This window comes from Lathyrus oleraceus, chromosome 4, assembly GCF_024323335.1.
Source record: "Lathyrus oleraceus cultivar Zhongwan6 chromosome 4, CAAS_Psat_ZW6_1.0, whole genome shotgun sequence".
NCBI classification, from domain to species: domain Eukaryota; kingdom Viridiplantae; phylum Streptophyta; class Magnoliopsida; order Fabales; family Fabaceae; genus Lathyrus; species Lathyrus oleraceus.
Window position 1 is genome coordinate 281,560,635 of NC_066582.1, and position 17,675 is coordinate 281,578,309.

General features: G+C 35.1%; 1 protein-coding gene across 1 annotated transcript; it reads left to right on the plus strand.

Annotated features, from left to right (window-relative positions):
- Window positions 1-9,049: 9,049 nt before the first annotated feature.
- On the plus strand, window positions 9,050-12,052 carry LOC127075109 (uncharacterized). Its single transcript, XM_051016557.1, has 7 exons — window positions 9,050-9,358; window positions 9,473-9,553; window positions 9,678-9,854; window positions 10,163-10,333; window positions 10,487-10,699; window positions 10,785-10,873; window positions 11,188-12,052. The coding sequence occupies exons 1-7, from the start codon at window positions 9,265-9,267 to the stop codon at window positions 11,896-11,898; spliced, it is 1,536 nt and encodes a 511-aa protein (XP_050872514.1). The 5' UTR covers window positions 9,050-9,264; the 3' UTR covers window positions 11,899-12,052.
- The last annotated feature ends 5,623 nt before the right edge of the window (window positions 12,053-17,675 follow it).

The window sequence follows — 17,675 nt, forward strand, 5'->3', positions numbered from 1 at the left end:
ATATGCAACATCAACAACGGTTGAGTGGTGGTTTACCTTATGCAAGGTTGATCACAAAAATTATGAATTTTTGTGAAGTTAATCTAAAAAGAGAGCCTTACAAGAAGATGAAAAAGGAGAGTGAGATTAACGTTGGGGCTGCCTTGAAAAACACAGGTATATTTCAAGACTTTGATGGAATTTTTAAATACAGAGACGATAATACCACACTCGTTCCTCCACAAGCACCCGTTCCTTCACACACACCCATTCCTCCACCCGCACCCATAGGTGGATACACAAATGAAGCTATCTATAACAAACTTTGCTCCATGGAAACCTTCATGGTATACAAATTTAGGGATTTCCGCTTAGAGATTAATGCATTCAAGAACCATCAACAAGTGGAAGAGGATGCGAAGGAAGAAGTGGAAATGGATGAAAGTGACTAAGTTTTAATCATGTGCTTGTTTATGTTTCTTTAAGTTTGTTTGAAAACAATGTTATTTACGGTTTAATTTAAGTTCTTATAGTTTCATTTTATGTTAAGTTTAAGTCTTTCTCTAGTATGTTTTTCAATTAATGTGATTGCATATGTGACTCTGTGATAATGCTATAATGTTTTTTATTAGTTGATATGTTATTGTACATGAAATTTATTTAGTCTTTTCCCATCCTTTTTTATAATGACAAAGGAGGAGAAGATTCTATGTTGTTGTATGTATACATCTCATTCAATTTGCAGCAAGTATATATATTTTCCAAACTCTCTCAAACATGGATCAAGGGGGATAATTGATCAAGGGGGAGATATGTTTTTTTGAGAAAGCAAATTGCGTCAATTTTTAAAAAGGTTGTCATCATCAAAAAGTGGAAGAATGTGAAGATAAATACTTCTCAAAGAATTGTTTTGATGAAGAAAAATCTACAAGAAAATGTGTGTGACAAAAATCTATGGTTCAAGACTGACAAAGAAGTTCAAGTCAACTTTCATATGATAAAGATCAAGTCTTGGATTACATAGTTGGATTGATCATGAGTTATTAAGGTATTAACTCTCAACCTCACTATGATATTGTCAAGTGCCCAAGTCATACATTTCATTCATACCATAAGTCATTAAACATTTTTTATGAATCAAAGAATGGTTGCCATACTATTTACATATGTTATTTCTCAACTGCCAGCTAAGGTAACTGATTGCTATATATTCATGTAACCGACTACATACCTGCAGCGTTACATCCTGTGGCAATTTTTGGTTGTGGTAACCGGTTACCACTTTTTCATGTAACCGGTTACACTGGTTTATTTTTCAAATTTTTTAGCATCGCTTCAGGTGTAACCAGTTACACCTTTTTAGGTAACCGGTTACCACTGAAGCAATGATAATGTTTCATTCATTTTTTGAAGTAAATGAAATCTTTAAAGGTGTAAGTTTTCATGGCATCCATTCATATAATTATACCCTTTTAGAAAGGTGTTAAGATACTATTTAAACCTTATATTTTATATTTTCAAACTCACCTCTTTTATAAATAATTAAAACACTTAGTCTCTTTATTTTTCAAATCTCTCAAGTGTTCTTGAACATAATGTTTTGGTGAAATTCTTGCACATAATTTTCACTGTATATTCACATAGTTTTATTCATATACATACTTGAGCACTTGTGTTTCATAAAGAAGATTCTTTGCTCAAAAGAGAAGATCAATCCAAGTGATTGATATATTGTTCTTTACTTCATAAACTCCTGTAAAATTCAGAATTGTGTTTGAATCCCTGTTGTCCAGAATTATTGGAAGTAAGAGAGTAATTAAGGAAGGATTATTCTCTTAAGTCACTTGGTGTATATCATAAGGGGATTGTCCTTATTGATGTGTTTTTGATCTTGTGTATAGAGGATAGGATTTCTTATACAAAGTCCAAACAAGATAGTAAAATCTCTTACCGCGTAAGGAGACTGGAGTACCCACGAATTGTGAGGGGAACTAGGATACACCATTGTGTTCCTTATTTTTTTCACACTTTACCGAATTCATATGTTAACATCAACCAAAAAAATAAATAATCACATCCAAGTCTAAAAACCAGAAGAAAAAAAATCAAATTACCTAATTCACCCCCTCCCTCTTTGATGCATTCCATACTTACACACATAGCTTTTCATCCCTTACATAAGCTAGCTCTCATCCTCACAACATACCTTAAAACCTCTGACAATCCTTAATCAATTGGAGTTGTCACATATTGTACTTTTTAGCAAGTACAAAATGCTTTTAAAAAAGGGTTAAATATGTTGGTGATCCCTCTAAATATACCAAAATTCATTTTTGGTCCTATAAAAAATTCTTCAAATACTGGTCTAACTCACATAAGCACTTACTCCTCTTGAGTATCTGTATAAAAATGTAAATAACAACACAAAACAAACAAGAAAAGGGGGTGAGAATACACTCAAATATATTAACGGTGTAAAATAATGGAATGGTAACTTAACTCATGCAATCAACAACACACATTCAATTACACGACATCACAATAATTCAATTCACATAGCCTTTATGTATGCAATGTGACTCACTACTCGACTCTATGCATGTGATACCAATTTGGACATCAGAGGTTTTTTAATGATCTAATCCACTAAAGAATGATTCCTTATTAGAACCGGATCCCCACTTCTAAACCTTCGGTCCCCAATTTTGAACCCTAGAGGATCACATGTCCCCACTTCTGAACCTATGACTCGCCTCTTTCAACATACCAACACAATATGATGCATGGCATACAAGTAATGCAACAATGACAACACTCATGGCTCTACTTATAACCATAAACAACATTCATAGTAGTCCCCACTTCTAAACTATTCACCTTAACACAATCAATTATAATTACCTTAACAGTACATGATCATATTCGCAATATCACAACTCATTATCATAAATCATCACTCATAATTATGATATTAATTATAACACTTCACATAATTATACATGCAATTCTCAATAATTATTCATGCACCAACATCAGCATCAACATCAACATCACTCCCGATGATGTATTCATCAATTCAATTGATCACAATAATTAAAAGTTCTTTCATCATCACTAACCATCACATAACATTACACCTTAAGGAAAACAATTTATTCATACCCTTAAATACACATTTAGTCTCTTAGGGAATTACCATGAGATAGTGATACATGTTAGCTTTCTACCGCTTCAAATTGCGCCTCAAACGCATTCACGAAACTGAAGTTATGATAAAAATCGCACTTAAACAAGGCCAACCAACATTTTTTCACCATTGGAGGCCTTCCGGGCCTCTGATTTCAATCCAGTAAAAAGCCAAACGCTCAAAATTTGACACATAATAATTATATAACAATTATATGGCAACAAAATTATACATACCAAATATCAAATAATCATCAATCAATCATGGAATTATGGTGATCTTCTTCCCCAAGCCCACATTCTTCCTTTTTCCCACATTGTCTCTTCCTTCTTTTTCTCTCAATGTAACTTTTACGTATCAGTAAAACTCACTCAACTCTCACACTTTTCTATTTAAATTAAAATCTAATTCCACTATTTTAGTTATTCCCTTTTACCCTTCACGTCTCTAATTTCCCTTATTTTTTTAAAAACTCCAAATTTCACCCAAATATTACTATTTATATTATTTTATTTATTATTCTATATTCTACTCATTTTAAAATTAGTTAAAAATTCTTATTAATTTCCACCACTCTTCCCAACTCCCACCAACATACCCACTAATGTCACATACCATATATATTCACCAAATAATAATAAAGAGGATATTAAATCACTCAAAATTATAAAATAAAATTCAGCTAAATTCAATTAAATAATTTAACTGAATTCAAGTGTTACAGTTGTCATGCTCGTATGGTGTACTACTATTACAATAATAGACCTAACAAAGGAATGCTTTTCTAGAGATGTCCATTTTGGTAGGTACAACTTATATATATGTATGTTATGTTTGAGATATTTATATGGTGAATATACATGTGATTTATTTAAAAGGTGATGATACATGTGATTTATTTATATGGGATGAAGACATGAGGCAAGAAAAATAATTCAATGATGTTTATGATGTTGGATATGAATATTAGAGTAAGATAAATGATTTAGAATTTGTGGATTTGTTGAAGGAGATTTTTGAAGTTTAAAAGAATAAGAACAAGAAATCGTAGAAGAAACTAAATTCAAAATTTATTGCATGGAAATTCAAATTATTTTATTTTGTAATTTCGTTTATGTTTAACATCTACTTTGTAATGAAATGTGTTTGTTAAAGGAGTTTGTGTTTTAGTATGTTAGTGTAATGGAATGTTGGTGATGAATGTAAACTTGAACTACAACCATCAAAATGTAATGACAATTTTAATAGTATAATTACAATGCTTCTGATAATTACAAACAACATTACACCTCTTTGCATCATTTTTTGCAAATCTAACCTCCATACCATTCAAGACATTTACTTTAGTATAGTATTCTTGAATTGCCCAAATGATGCAAATTTTATTCCAACCTTGAAATTGAAATCATTTGTAATTGCATCTTGTTCATTGAACCTAATCATATTAGGCTTATCCTCACAAATGTCATCATATGCCCCACTATCAAATTTATCAATGACATATTATTCTTCTATCATATGTTTCTTTCTCGTTTATTATGTGATAAAGATATCGTAGGATGGTGAACTAGTGGTAACATCATCAATATTAGATGTTTTTCTAGGATCACCGACATCTGGACCAAAATGGAACCCTTTGTCAAAACTTTCATCAAATCCATTCATCCTCTCTTCCACACCATCATAAAAGTGTATACCTATAATAAATTCATCACTTGATTCATAGAGTGATCAACATCTTCATCAAATTTCTTTCCCTTAAATTCTCCACCTTCTCTTTCCCTTAATATGGACCTTTTCCACCATATGCATAAACTCTCCTCCACCTTTCTACCTTAACTTAAGGTCTTTTACAAAATAACTCTTGGTATAGTATACCACCTTAAATAAACTCAATATTAGTACATAACACAAATGGAAAAGGTTAAATTCGACATTAATGATACAATAATACTATATTTTGGTGAATACAATATAAAAATACAATCAACACACATTCAACATTCTATAAATCAAAACTAAATTTGGGTTGAATAGATTCAATAGTCTACAATACTATATTCGAAGATAAAAATTATGTACAAATTGAGGGAAATATATGAGATCAACTTGAACTACAAAGTTCATAATTTAGTGTTTCTTAATGTCTCAATGGGACCACCAACCACAACTTTCAATGCCCTCAATAACTTGAAGGACAACACTAAAACACACCTTTCAATGTTTTGTACACCGCTTTAAATGAGAATTGGGGTTTAGACATGTTAGAAAAGAAATATTCTAAAAGAAATTTAGAAAAACACAATTATGGTGGGAGACAGTCTAGTATTACTAAGCTTTGACCAATGAGAAAGAAATTTTGTAAAATAGAAGGATCTAAAATAGATTAGAATTCAAAAATGACTTTTACAATTTTCCTTTTCAGCAAATATTATTCTAAAAAAACATATAGATTATTTTAATTCAAATTTCATAATGTAATATAAAATAATTTAATAATATTGAACATTGTCATCTATTTATCGACCCACGTATCAAAACATAGACAATTATCCCTCTAAATAAGCTTCCATTAAAAAATATTAACTAGTTTTAACTAGATTGACCAAAAATATGAATAAAAAATTATATAAAGGACATATTTTGAGAACAAAAAAACAAGCTACTTATTTAAACCGTAAAAAAAGTAAATTCTTTTACTCATAAATTTTGGTTGAGTAACGATATCTTTAATATAAATAAATTTAAATATTTAAATATAATATAATATAATATTATTATTTTATCGTATAAAATATAAGTACTAACTAAATTCAAAGATACTATAGAGGATTTTAATATCTAGTTTTTTCAATTTAAATACTAAAATAATCTATTTTTCAAATTAATTACCGAAATAACCACCTTTCATTGTTGATGCGCCAGTTAAACTGGCGCATCTAATTAGCATTCAAAGGGGGTGCCCAAGTCATTGGCGCATGCATGCAGCCAAGCATGTGAAGACACCACATGCATTGGCGCATACATGTAGGCATGTGAGTGTGCGCCACATGCATTGGCGCATGCATGTGCCATGTGTGTGTGGCGTCTAGGGAAATGGCGCATGCATGTGTGTGCTGGTTTATATATACAATGCGTATCTCCCATAATTTTTCACACAACTTCTTATCCTCCTTCCATTTTCCTTCAATCTCCTTCAATTTTCTTTTCTTTAAAATGTCTGAATATTCATATATTCACAAGAGAAATGCCGATTTAATCTTTTCAGCAGTGTAACCTCCGATAAAGATTCGACTTTGGAATATAGAAACGTTTGAGCGTCTTAATAGGACCTTGAATCGTTCGTTAGATAGGGAAATTGCAGAGGGTGAAAGAACCAAAAGAATTCAATGGCTTGATACCACGTTCAACCAAAATGGAGAAGTTCGCGTATGAGTGAATATTAAGACTGACAGAGACGTTTAGAGGATGATGTATACTAATTACAAATTTGTTTTTATGGTTGTAATCGCATAGTTATGTTGTTGTAATCACATAGTTATGTTGCTTATGTGTTGTATTTGTTAGTGATTGTATTTTATTTTTTGTAGTTTGTTATGTTATTGTTTAAGTGTTGCTTATGTATTTCATGTGTTGTATTTGTTTGTGATGGTATTTCCTTACAAAGTTATCATATAAAATGAATGTTGTTTTAAATATAAAGCAAAAGAGTTACAATTAAAATTATCTTGCTGTGCTTGTTCCAACACTAGGACAGTTAGTACGATTATGATCGGGCTGACAACATGAACTACATAATCTAACCATTTTGTTCGTCGTATCCATTTCGGTTCGAATACAGGTGCTGTTTGTGCGGCCATTTTTCTTTCTTCGTATTATTTCATTATACCAGAGAATGTCCCCTTGATATGCAGACCAGTAATCCTCTTTTGCTACCACTGAAAAGTTAATTTTGTAAACATTACAAAGGCTTATGACTTTGTAAACGTCGGATAGTAAGTAGGATGGATCCTGTCGAACCTTTGAACATGCCGATATGACATGGGAGTAGGGCATACGAAAGACTTGGAACTTTCTGTAGTCGCACCAACCTCTATCTAGTTCCACTTTATAGTGTCCCCTCGACATGCCTGCATTGTGATCCATGGACTCAGCAAAATTGTACCAACCTTTAGTACGGTCAAACACCGTGACCACATGTGTGTTAGCTTTGGCAGCTTCCTCTCTAATGAATTTCATTGAAGCCTCACTGAACAACTTCCCAGATTATAACATTGAACTCCATTTGGAACGTTTGTTCTCAAACAACACCCCTAGCCTGAAATAGGTTGCTTGCACTAAAGCGGTTATAGGTAGGTTTCAGATGCCTTTGAAGACAGAGTTCATTGATTCCACAAGATTTGTTGTCATGTGGCCCCAACATTGACCGTTGTCGCATGCTCTAGTCCATTTCTCCAATGGAATATTGTCGATCCACCTTACTGCATCTGCATTTTACAAATTGATGTCTTCGCGGTAGTGTTCGAAAGAAGGTTCTGTTAATGCATACCCTGCGTCGACAACCTTCTTCCGCAACATTTTGTCTTTGATCTTCCGCATGAAATTTTGAGCGATATGTCTAATGCAGTAGACCTGCGTCGACGGAGGATACCGCCAGCCATTATCAATGTTTTTGTAGGCATTCACTATTGAAGGGTGTCAGTCTGAGATCAAAGATAAGTTAGGTTGAGGAGCAATGTGCAATCAGAGATTTTTTAGGAAAAAACTCCATCCCTCAGCAGTCTCCCCTTCAACTAGGGCAAAGGCGATTGAAAAAATGTTGTTGTTGCCATCTTGTGTCACTGCCATCAGTAACGTTCCTTTATACTTCCCATAAAACCGTGTACCATCAATTTGTATAATAGGTTTACAAAAAGAAAAACCTATGATGCATGGTTGATACGCCCAGAAGAGTCAGTGAAATATTTCATACCAATAGCATAAGTCCCGTTTAGGGTATACGCCAACAACGTTTTCAAATTGACAATAGTCCTTGGAGCATAATGTTTAAGAGCCACCAAGTATTTAGGAATTTGTTTGTAAGACCCCTCCCAATTTCCAAATACTTTTTCAACCGCCTTAGTCTTAGCTATCAAATTCTTCTTATATGATGGAGTATAGTTGTATTGTGTTACAATATGCGAGATTATTGTACTCACCTTTAACGACGGATTATCGTTAATGACAAACAAAATTTCATCGCATATTAACTGAGAGCTGAGTTTATGATGGTCTTGCATTGAGTTCGTGATTAAGGATGTGTAAACTTCACCTATAAAACAAATCTCCAAAGAATCACTCATCTTCCGGTAAGATGCTGACAACCGGAATAGGCAGAACTCATTTCGACAATAAATCTTATACTTGGTTGAATTAGTTCGATCAACCTTATAATCAGCTGATAATTCCATATGATACTTTTTAATGGCTCTGTCACATTCTTCTTTTGTGCGAAATGTGTCTCCTTCTTTCAATGACCCTTGAATTTGCATATAAGGATTGTAAAATATATTTGACGAATGTTCATCTGCACCCAAATTCAAGTTTGTCATGTGTTGAGGTGTACAATATACATGACTAGTTGATAATGGATCTTCTTCTTCTTCTTCATTCACCATTGAATCAACCAATAACTCAGTTTCTTCTTCCTCGTCAACAACATTGACTTCAACTTGTTCATAGTCATTAGTTTCACAAAACACTGACACCCTTATACAAAGTAACACAAACTTTTTCCTATTCTAAAAAAAAAAAAAATTAACCTTTTTTTAAGCACTAAAGTAAACTTTATCTCAAATCAAATTTAAGAGATTAATTAATGGCAATAAAATTAACCAAGACAAAAACCCTCTTAAAACATTGGTCCACTTTTTCCCTTTTCTCTCTCTCTCAAAAACTCCACAGCTTTTCCCATCTTTTCTGCTAAGAACCTAAAACATCTCAACATTATTTCTATTTCCCTTCACTTTTTCAACATGAATTAGGGTTTCACTTTCACCAATTACCCCCATTGTTGCTATTTCCACCTCCACTACACCTTCTCCATCTTCATCACCAAAATGACTAAGCAGTTTCTGTTACTATCTCTCATTCTTCACCTTCTCTCTGGATCACTCTCAGTCTCAGCTCCACCATCTACATCTTCACCTGCAAGTAAGTACATCCTACCTACTAGTACCAAACAACCCATGAATTTTTCATTTCTTCTTTTGCTTCCATTTCTTCCAAGTTCTCATCTTTTCCTCATTTGCTTTTTCTTCATTTCAGAACTTTTTTCCGGGTTTCTCTCCAATGCTGTCCCTGCTTTTACCAAATGGGTCTGGTCTCTTAAAGCCACCACTAAAACTGGTATGAATTGTGGATCTTTGCATGCTGACCAGAATTAATGAATCACCTTTTTTCCTTTTTATTTTTATTATTAATGTTAGTTTTTTTATATATAATTTTGTTGTTTTTGTGGCTTTGATTGCAGGGGTTTTGAGCAAGTCAATGATGAAATTTGAGAGTGGTTACAATGTGGAGACTGTGTTTGATGGAAGCAAGCTTGGAATTGAGCCTTATGCTGTTGAGGTTTTGCATAATGGGGAGCTTCTCATTCTAGATTCTGCTAATAGTAACCTTTATAGAATCTCCTCATCACTCTCTTTGTGTAAGTCCTCAAATGTGAAAATTTTCGATATCTCGAGTTTATCACGTTTACTAGTGATTAGTGTTTATATAGAATTTGAGCATCATAAAAAAAAAGGATTTGAGTAACTTAATTGGAGAGTATGTCACATGATATCATGTCAATTTAGTTCATAATTATGACCTTAATGAAGATGCATCATAAATGCATTTTGATATGTGTTTGTTGGGCTTCTGCGTGTAGAATGATTGTTCCATGACGGTTTGAGTCCGACCATGTGTATATTTAATTATTCACTTGGAAATATAACATTCATTGCAATTCTGCAGATAGCAGACCAAAGCTGGTGGCTGGATCAGCGGAAGGATACTCTGGCCATGTTGATGGGAAGCTCAGGGATGCTCGGATGAACCACCCGAAAGGGATAACTATTGATGACCGAGGAAATATTTATGTTGCAGATACTACAAATATGGCAATTAGGAAAATTAGCGATTCAGGTAGTACAATAAGTTTTCTTCTTCCTCTCCCTCTAGATAGTTACAGTTCAATTGTCTTCTCCATGCTTAGTACCTAATTGCTATATTTATTACAAAACTGCTAAGTTTGTCCCAGTGAAGCCGCTAATCTTTATTATTAATGTGTGAAATTAGGGGTCACAACAATTGCTGGAGGAAAATGGAGCCGTGGAGGGGGACATGTTGATGGACCAAGTGAAGAAGCTAAATTTTCTGACGACTTCGATGTGGTTTATGTTGGAAGTAGTTGTTCCCTACTCGTTGTAGACAGAGGAAACCAAGCCATCAGGGAGATCCAACTCCACTTTGATGATTGCGCGTATAGATATGGAAGTGATTTCCCTCTTGGTAAACTAAAATCACCCAAACTTTTGTGGATAAATTTTGTAGAGAGTCTTGATCAGAAATTTAGACTGATTTCGTTCAATCACAGGAATCGCAATGCTTGTTGGGGCTGGCTTCTTTGGCTATATGCTGGCACTGCTGCAGCGTAGGCTCGGTACAATTGTAGAATCTCAGGATGTAAGTGCTTAGCCTTGTCTTCTTCCTTCAAATGCGTTATACTAAACATGAGTGATATACATCTGTTATAACACAGTTGGTCATGTGTGAATATGATTCTCTGTTGCTAAGCTATGTAGCACCGACATTTCGGATTGAAGGCGTGTCTGGTGTCTGGCACATGTCAGTGTCTAACACCAGCACACATGGTTACATTCAATTACTCTATTTTCTCTTAATTAGTGACGTCGATGCGTCAGTGGTGTGTTTGGTGTCCATGCATGTGTATGTGTTGGTGCTTATTACAATCAATAAACATCTCATGCTTTTTGTAGGCTCAGGTTCCGGTAACAGTAATGCCTTCCGCTTCTCCAAGTACGTATCAAAAGCCCTTGAAATCCGTCCGGCCTCCTTTAATTTCGTCAGAATATGAACCCGAAAAGCAGGAAGAAGGCTTCTTTGGATCTCTTGGGAAGCTTCTTTCCAATGCTGGTGCATCAATGGTGGAGATAATGGGAGGATTATTTCCTGTTTTCAGAAGAAGACCACAGAACTCACAATACCATAGAGAAACACTGATCCAACAACCTCAGAAGCTAGTGAATGATTGGCCAGCACAGGAAAGTTTCGTGATTCCTCGCGAAGATGAACCACCGTCTATTGACACCAGGGCCCCAACGCCTCAAAAAACCTATCCTTTCATGTCGAAAGATGCAGAAAAAATTAAACAATTGCGGCAAAGTAAAGCATTCTATAGCGGGTGGGACGGAGATCAGCCTCAGCCTCATCAGCCTCAGCAGCAACAACAACTACAGCAACAAAAACACCATCACCGCCATCAGTACCAATCATCGGCCCCTCACACTTTCTACGAGCAGAGCAATGAGACAACAAACGAGGTAGTTTTTGGAGCAGTGCAGGAACAAGAGGGGAAGAAGGAATCTGTAATCATCACACCGGTTGAATATGGAGGCTCATTGTACGAACATCGCAATATTCGGCCTCGGATGAGTTCCATGGGTTATACTTACACTCATAACTACTGAGTATATATAGTTAGCAAGTTTAGAACAAAAATGAAGATTCAATCCAGCTTTGATTTCGAGTAAGGATTCGCGTAGGGAAGGATAAAATCAAGTGTAGTTAGAACAATGATTTCTCCTAATGATCATAATATGGATTCAATCCAGCTTTTATTCAGTTTTGCCAAATGTAGATTTATCTGGTGTGTAGTTTAAGCATGTTACAAAACTATCATCGTTTTCAATCCGTTGCGCAGATGACTTATTACGATATCTTAAAGAAGATAACGATTTGCAGAAAGTTTTTCATTGTTAAACAAAACAACTAGAAAGATGTAAGTAATATGCATATATATATATTTCTCATGTTCTTCAATGAACAAAATTTTCAACTGCAATATAGTTTATTTCACTTCACATAAACATTTTTCATTCCGCATGTTTACAATCATAGTATATTTTCTTGTTCTTTTTCAAAAACTGAATCGCGTCAACATTCTTCATCGGCGGTGTACGTAGCAAAGCCTTTGCCATACTGGTATGACATTGTGGCCCCGATTTAACAAGCTTTTCGCAACATTGTTGAGTCACATTCTTATCATGAACCAGTTTGTTGAAAACTTCTTCTCCGCAAGCAGATCCTAGTTTCTGTACGCATTCACCCAGAAACTTGGAGTTCTCAGGTTCGGTAACACGGTCACACTTCTGAAAAATGTCGTCGCTTGTGGTAAGATAAGGAATCCGATCCACATTTTTCAAATCCGGATTGCTTTCGAGAATAAACACAGTCATTTTGATGTGACAAGAATAACCTGTTTGAAGAATCTTATAACAACAATCTCTAGTGATTGATGTCTTGTTGTGAGTGAAGAGTTTGTTATAGAATTGGCTCCCACAATATTCTCCAACTGTGTTTGCACAATCAGACAAATACCTTTGTTCATGCATGGTGAGCGTAGCTAGTGCTGTAGTGAAAAAGAAAGCCAACAACACAATACAGTTACTAGATTTTGCCATGAGATTGGAAAATAAGAATGTATTGTGTTGTATATTTGTTTACTTTTGTTTGATGAAAATGTTAATCTAAGTGTTTGGTTTTATAGTGTGATACTAAATTGAAACGTTTTCATTCATTACGGATACAATGCAAAACATAATAATATTAAAAACTATGTTGCAACTCACATAGGTTTCTTTGGCTGGTTTTAATGTTAACAAAAACGTTTTTCATTGAATAATGTTGGCTTAAATATATTTTTTAACTTATGGTTAAAGTGTAAGTTGGTCCTATGATGGACTTAATCTTTTAATAAAACAAATATAACAAAATTGATGAAGTACTGAGTGCCACAAAGAGAGATGCAAGTGCAACAATGATGAAGTATTTTTAGTTAGATAAATAAATAATAAAGTATATTTGGTGGTTGAAATAATAGAAAATTTTAGTTATTTTATATATTTAATTATGACATAATTAAAATTTATTAAATATGTTTTCATAAAAAATTTAAATTAAGAGAAATAATAATTTAAAAATATAATCAGTTTTTTATTGTATAAAAAATTAAATAGATAAAGTTAATTTTTTTTAGTAGTGTATATATTAAAATGTATACATAATATTCTACTTTACCCAAAATGTTAAATAAATAAGCTATAATTTCATTTTAGAGAGTATTATAGAAGAAAATAAAACAATAAAATGTGAGCTACTAATAAAAAAATCAGAACACATACTCAACATTAGGTCTTACATAGTCTTTACATGGTCATGGTTGTTTATTCTATACTTTGATTTTGTTAATATTTTATTTAATAATTCTTCTTTTGGATTAGATCAAAAATATTTTTAAAAATTGAGTTAAATAGGTGTAAGCTGTTGTTTCAGGCTTCAATGCTTGACGGCAATTTTGAAAATAATAATAATAATAATAAATAAAAGTTATTATTTTATCAATTTAAATTTTTACATTGTGTATTTAAGGATATTACTATACATTATAGGTAAAGTTGACTACGAAAGTCCGTAAAAAAACTTCAAATTTAAACACAAAAATTACGAGTTGTTCTTCCCATTCTTAGTGGTGAAGAACTATCCAATGTATACTTAAAAATGTTCTTTATGAATCTGGAAATACATTTTCGGACGCACTTTAATTACACCAAATTCATGCATAAGTGAGACACTCTCATTTTGTTATAATTTAGTCCGAAGATACATCTCAGTAATAATATCATTTTCACCAAATACATGCATAAGTGAGTTACACCCTCGTTTTGCCACAAATTAGTCGGGAGACGCATCTCTCTAAAAGTTACGAAAATATAATATCGTAACTTGATATTTTTTAAGAAGTACACTGATGTAATAGACCATGTATAATAAGTATACTATAATAATACATTTGGTATCAATTAAATCATATACTAATGTAATAAGATTAAAATGTCATATATTAGAATTGATTCATAGTCCATAATAATATCAAAATGAACAATTACAAAAATATAATACTATTCATAATCCATAATACAAACACTATTAAATACTACCCCCCCCCCCCCCCCCCCCCCCCCCCCCCCCCCCCCCCGGGTTCCTTTATTGTCTCCTATACTGCAATGTTGTTTGTGCCTTAGATAGAATGAAATATGTAGTGTCCCTCTTAGAAGTGTCTTCTGAAAAGTCTCATCTCTTTATACCCGCTCGAGTAATGACATTTATACGATGACATTTAAGTAACACATCAACGACATGATCTACCCAAACCTGCTCCTCCTATAATATGTCCTGATGGGCTTGTCTACGTGGATCTCCATGAGCATGTGAGGATGTGACACTCTGAAATACCATTTGATGTAGCCGAATACACCACTGCATTCGCAAAGAGTTGTCATACATCGTGTTTCATATGCTACCAGATGATTATAGAAATCATCATACATCGCATCTACACCTCTACATACCATATTGAGAAGAGTAGACACAAATGGGTCTCTTGAAATAACCTATAGATACTCGAACTAGCACATAATTTTCTCAACCAGATGTGGATACACCAGACATGACCCATAAGTCAACCATATAGAGTATAAGATTATTTCATCCGAGGGACATGTCTGAAAGTGATCATCATATGGCGTATAATGCATATCATCTATTACAGTGCGGTCAAGAAACTCTTTAAAAGGTCTGGTCGCCTGATTTCTTCTTAGCGGGACGAATGCACAATCATGTGTCTAATCTTTAGTGTAGTCATCAACATATGACCAGCCGGAGATGCGTGGAAAGTGTTGGAGGATCCATGCTTGAAAATTGTACAAATGAGTTATTAGTAATGGCATAACATAAGTGTTATGAAAATTGCACAGTAACAGTAAAGGTGCAAATATATTACCATAAACATCGTGCAACTAACTATCATCTGTTTTGTCTTACAAAGACAACTTTCAGCTAAATTCGGGTACAGGTAAATCAAACAAGCGGATCCCCAGTTGTACTCATAAATATGCTCAAAGTCAATGAAGTATATAAGGTAAACTACATCAATGTAATAAGCCATTTTGTCCATAAATATGGACATGTCAACCAAGTACATGAGGTATGACCTTAATTCACATGCTTTGTGACGCATAACCTTTGCATCATCACCATCGGCCTCCACTGACGCAACCAGGGGGTATACATACAGCTTCTCAAAGAATTCAATTCTTGCATGACACTCTCTGGTGTCTTCCAGCTCCTTTAGGTCATCCTCTATGTCAGTTCTCAAATAAGTCACCATCATCTTAAATACATCAGGCCTGGTCATCCTGGAGTGGTCTAATAATCTTCCCTTGATTGGAATTTGTAGTAGGGATTACGCATCAATCATCGTGATGGAAATTTCATCATGCGGAAGTTGAAAAGATGATGTCTCTGAGTGATACCTCTCAACGAACGCTGACAACATACCATGGTTAATAGTAGTATAATCGGTCATGCATAAATCTCTCATCCTAGATAAATGCATGGCATCATGAAACCATTGCCCCTCAGGCTATTGCAATATCGCATTCTTCCTACCATGGTTGGTGCATTTTAACCTATCACGGTATTGAAAAAAATACATCATCATCATAAAGTTTGAATATTATAACACATGTTTCAAAGAATATATACAAATAAGATTTACTTATGCGTGCCACACGTGCTTAGTAGCATGGTATGCATACAAAGTTAGTAGTGAAGTGTCATAGAGGCCTCCTCCAAATTCTTCAGGAACGACATTGTCGCATCCGCGAAAAACAACCGGCGGGCTGAAACAAAAACAACACAGAGCCGCCACCGTGCGTTATTTATCCCAGAGAGGGAAAGGAAACGCTCGAAGTAAACCTAGGAAAAAGCATGGTCTCGCGACCAAAGAGAAAGGGATCGGGAGTCGGTTACGCAAGGGGAAGGTATTAGCACCCCTCACGTCCGTCGTACTCGACGGGATCCACGCTCTAAAAGAAAGAAAAGGTTGCTAAACAAACATCACACACACACACCGAAGATAACACAGGTGGGGTTAAGAGGAAGAGGGCTCGCTAGGATATCGCATCCTATGCCTACGTATCTCGTCTGGAACGAGAATCAGAGCTGCCGTAGTTCGGCTCACGCACGCCAAACAAGCAAACACAAACACAGGAAAACTGGGAGCCTGAATGCCAATCACTGGACTTACATCAGCATCCGAACCAAAACACACACAAGAAGGCAAACGTGGAGCCCGAAAGCCAATCACTGGACTTACATCGGCATCCGAACCAAACACACGCACACTGGAACCCGAATGCCACTCGATGGACTTACATCAGCTTCCAAGCACCCAACAACCAACAAGTTAATAGGGAGTCGGGAACTCGAGCCTATAACTGTCAAGCACACACACAAAAAGAAAGAAAAGTGCCCGGAGAGACCTCGCACGGTCTCCTGCCTACGTACCTCATCTGGTATGAGGATCAGGGCGACGTAGTTCCCCTGAAAGGGAAAGAAATTCTAGCCAGAGACAAAGGGAAGACACACTACCAGGGAGCTGTACTCGAGCCTAGTGTTATCATGCATCATTGCCCTACGTTGTGGTTTCTATCTACTTGCACAACAACAAGCTAATCCTAACCAGGAAAAACAAGCATGCAAGCATCAATCAAAATAAAACAAACATTTCACATAGCACACACTATATCCAGTCAAAGTGGGCTCAAACAAAGGGTCAGACTGCCAAAGCAAGTCATCTGTACAAGGTAGTGTTCGCTCTTAACCCTGACATTGAGAGTCAGGGTGAAGCAGATGAAAGGTGAGTGAAGATTAGACTTCACAGCTCTTATCCCTGGCCAGGGAGAGCTTCAGACAAAGGAGCGTGGGTCCAGAATGGAGAAACCCTTCTACGCTCAAGACTCTGACTCGACTGTACAATGTACAAGATCTTGGGTTTGTGTCCCAATGCATCAACACCAGTTGTGTGAGCAGAGGAACGACTCAACAGAATAGTGGGAGATAGATTGCATATCTCTTTGATCCACCAATTGCCTTAATCAAGGTCTTTACCTGCTTGGCACAAAAAGTAAACAAGCACAAACATCGCCTCTTAAGGAGGACTTCAGACAGGTGCCTGGCCAAGTAACAGGCCATGTCTTCCAGACTACATGGAGAATAGAAATTCTACCTCAATTGGTTTAAAAACCAAGCGACAACAAGCAAGTTCTCAAGGAACTGTAAGCAACTAAATGTACCTGAAATCAATAAAGTATCATCAGTGCTCAGACAAACCAACAGTAAACAA